Here is a 3701-nt window from a genome sequence, read left to right on the forward strand (position 1 = left end):
AGTAGGAGTAGTAGTAGCAGTAGTTGTTGTAGAAGTAGAAGTAGAAGTAGAAGTAGAGTAGGAGTAGGTATAGTAATAACTGTTTTAGAAGTACAGTATTTGTAGTTGTAGTTTTATAATGTTATGTGTAATAAATTACCTAATGTGTACAAAAAGAAAAAGACCTGATCTCAAATATATCTGAGCCGAACAGCCCGAGCAGTGATCCCAGGTGGTCATACTGTACGTGTGCAGAACAACGGTGAGGTGTTTGGTTTCTCCTGCTCTGGAACAGGAGACACGCCCGAGCTCGCTCTGACACTGCCTCTGCAAAGGTGTGTTCACAGAGAAACACTGCGTCAACCTGCAAGATCACCTCTGCTGTCGGGAACAACTTCAGACCCAAAAAAGTAACTATGAATAACACACGTTTGATATAATACCATAGAAAGGTTTAGCGTTAACTACTTTACAAGTGTAGTCGTTTCAATCGCTAATGCAATGCAAAAATCTGCTGTTATTATCAACAAGTTTACGTGTAAAGTGCTGATTTGGACGATGCTAGTTGGATTTCTCTCATCAGTCTAACTTATGTCGTGTGTCACTTTCAGCAAAAATGCCAGAAAACGCAGAGTCTGTGTCAGCGACTATCACCACCAACAGGAACTGCACCATTGAAATCACCAATGTCAGCAGCCACTACTGTCTCATCAACCCAAAGTAAGTGTATACCGGGCGTGTTTTGAATAAACAAATGCACTTTTAATTTTGGCCATGTTATTCATTCATTATTCCAGTTGCAATGGATGTGTCAAAAATGCAAATCTGTTATTCGATTTGAGAAAAAGGTTTGAAATTATGGGAAGAGCTTTCAGCAAGGTTAACTAAAACATTTTTGAATTTGTAACAGTTAAACCACTGCTTTTGGAAAAAAAAAATCATGACTTTCTGTGTCCAGTAGTCGCCCCGTAAATGGCATTACAACGCTCTTTAAACCACAAAACGACAACATTTTAAACATGCACATTTTTAACAGTGGATCTTTAAAGGGGACATATAAAATCAACTACAATGAGCTTATAACCTTGTTAAACAGTTTTTGAGTCATAATCCTGTCTTGTCCTGCAACTGAGGCTCGAGTGTTCAGAAAATTCCTGTTTTCGCCTAGCCCCTATCCCCGCCCGCATCCCTCTTCTTAGTTGTGGCCATTTGAGTGTTACATGGGGTTCTCAATGTCACATACCCACTTTTCAAAAATTAAAACATGTAAATGACAATCTTCTGGTTGTAAAATGTCACTATGAAGGGGCGGGGCTTATTAGTTGAGTCGTTTTGAACAGGAAGTCAATGGACCTGTTTCTATTACTAAGCTTATTTAGATCAATGCGATTCACAATGAACAAAATGTAAACTGGTGATCTAGTTATGTCAAAGTTATATTCTAAGTACCTGGAAAAAGGCACAATATGTCACCTTTAAACGACAAAGCTTATTATGCAAAAAGAGACAAATAGCTACTTTTTATTTTACCATTTTAGAGAGAGTATTTTTATCATCGAAGCCTGTCAGATAACTTCAGCAGTGATAAATCTGAAAAGCGCAGCGCTCCACACTTCCCTCAGCTCTGTTGGCAGTGGTCTCGCGGTGGCGGGACAGTGCGCGTCTCAGAAGGCTGCGTTTCGTGTATGACATCGGTTTGCAGAGCACATCCTGCCTATCCATCAGGCATTGACACGCGCCGCCTCATTGCGCCGCGCCCAGGTACACTCAGTGAAGCTCACGAGTCCGCGCTCTCGCACTCTATCCATCAACATAAAGCGGTCGCCGCGGAAACCCAGCGTGCCAAGAGTACGCTAAAGTGGACAGTAAAGTTTTATCAGGAGTTAACTACGACAAATGGTACAACTTTATAATGACTATGTGACTATTTTAGAATCCTGTGTAACTCGCAGTCCTAATTAGTCAAGTAATTGCAACTAAGTACAGGGGTGTGGCCAGGGATAGGGGGTAGGTGGAAACAGGCATTTTTTGAGCACTCGAGCCTCTGTTGCAAGACAATACAGGATTACTCAAACGTGTATGAATTGATTGAGATATGACTTTGAGGAAACTAACGATGAGGAAACACGATTTTTCAAGCTTTAAATGTAACCCATAATGTGTCGCCTTTAAAGGTTCACTATGTAACTTCTCTGGCAGTGGCTTACACGGCGCATCTTTAACAACCACTGCTTAAAATGTATAAAAGTTTAACTATTAGCTAACAGCTCTTGATAAATTCTGATCTAAGGTCAGTTTGTCATTTTGATCCAGTTTTCACCTTCAATCTTCAATTAACCTTTATTTATAGAGGCATTTCCAACACTCAAAGTGACCAAAGTGCTTCACAATAAAAATCAAGGCAATACAAAACATAAAAACTAAGTAAAAAAAACTAACTGTACAAAATAAAGTGTCAATAAATACGTTTTAAGTCTGCGATGTCTTGTCTCTCTTGCCCAGGGTTTACATGGCCAGTGGCTTCTCCCATCACCCTCCCCAGCCCACAATCCGCACCACCAAAACCGAAGTGTGCTCCTTCACCAAAGACGACAACACCGCCACCGGGGCAGTGGGCCTGCTCACCTACGACCTCTTCCACATGCAGGGGCGCAAACTCTCCGAGCGAATGGCCATCATGTTCTCCGTGCCCTACGACCGCAACCTGTACAAAAACAAGCTGGCGATCGGCCTCTTCGAGCACTCCCGCGAATGCGACAAGCAGCTCTACAACCAGATGTATGATGGGAAGGATATGAGTAACTTTACCCGCGCCGACACCAACGGCAGCGGGCTGGTGTATCAGGGCCCGCATGTGGACGTGAGGGCCGCCATGTCGACTGTGGGGAAAGCCATCATTAAAGTCGAGCTGTACGACATGATGGGCCCAAGGTGAATGTTTTAATTAAGGGCAAGATGAGCGGATAAATGTTTATTCGAGTACACGAAGTGAGAACGAGTACACATTTGAAAAGTAGAAGTAACTGCATAGGGTAGGTTGAAATTGCATCTGTATTTTGTAATAATAGCAATGACTAAAAATGGCAAAGTATGACATATTTTTAAACACAAGGTCAAAATTGTGATTCACACCCAAAAAAAATGAAGAGTTTGTTTGCAAAAAATTGTCGCAAAGAAATAACGTTGTCAAGGAAAATAAATGGGGGTGAATTAAATGAGAAGGAAAGACATTATTATTGTATTCTACTATAATACAAAGTGTACGCTGTTTAAATTGTTCTGACACGTGCCTGTTTTTTCTTTGTCTGGTATTTGAAAAATAAAAACATTCTAAATTAACATACAGTTCAGTACGTCATTTGTTTTATTTATAATATCAGAATAAAACTGTGTGATTGTATCAGAGGTGGTTTTGTTTTGTGGAGGAAAAGCATGAAAAAGAAAAATGTCACTGTCATTTACATATAGTGTCAGACTAAAGCTATCAATAAGTGACAAACTGGCCATTGATTCTCCATTAGCCTCTTTCAGCGTGTTACACCCCTTTTTTATTTAAAATTGGGCAGCACAAGTTACTGTTTTGTAAGTGTTTCATTCGGACAATGCAAAAACAGTATCAGCTCTTCATCGGAGCTTCCCAATTGTACGATCTTAAAACAGAAAAGTCTTTTTATTAAGCTGGGATTTGATCAGTTCATTTTGATTGTGTATCAAATTTCAGA

General features: G+C 40.4%; 1 protein-coding gene across 1 annotated transcript; it reads left to right on the forward strand.

The window, feature by feature from the left end:
• The first annotated feature begins 332 nt into the window (after positions 1 to 332).
• On the forward strand, positions 333 to 3243 carry LOC140357657 (uncharacterized). Its single transcript, XM_072442164.1, has 3 exons — positions 333 to 389; positions 591 to 699; positions 2482 to 3243. Exons 2-3 carry the CDS (start codon positions 596 to 598, stop codon positions 2912 to 2914), a joined length of 537 nt encoding a protein of 178 aa, XP_072298265.1. The 5' UTR covers positions 333 to 389; positions 591 to 595; the 3' UTR covers positions 2915 to 3243.
• The last annotated feature ends 458 nt before the right edge of the window (positions 3244 to 3701 follow it).

This window comes from Eucyclogobius newberryi, unplaced genomic scaffold (genome assembly GCF_026437365.1).
Source record: "Eucyclogobius newberryi isolate DKJ021-1_F unplaced genomic scaffold, fEucNew1.0.hap1 SCAF_13, whole genome shotgun sequence".
Lineage (NCBI taxonomy): Eukaryota > Metazoa > Chordata > Actinopteri > Gobiiformes > Gobiidae > Eucyclogobius > Eucyclogobius newberryi.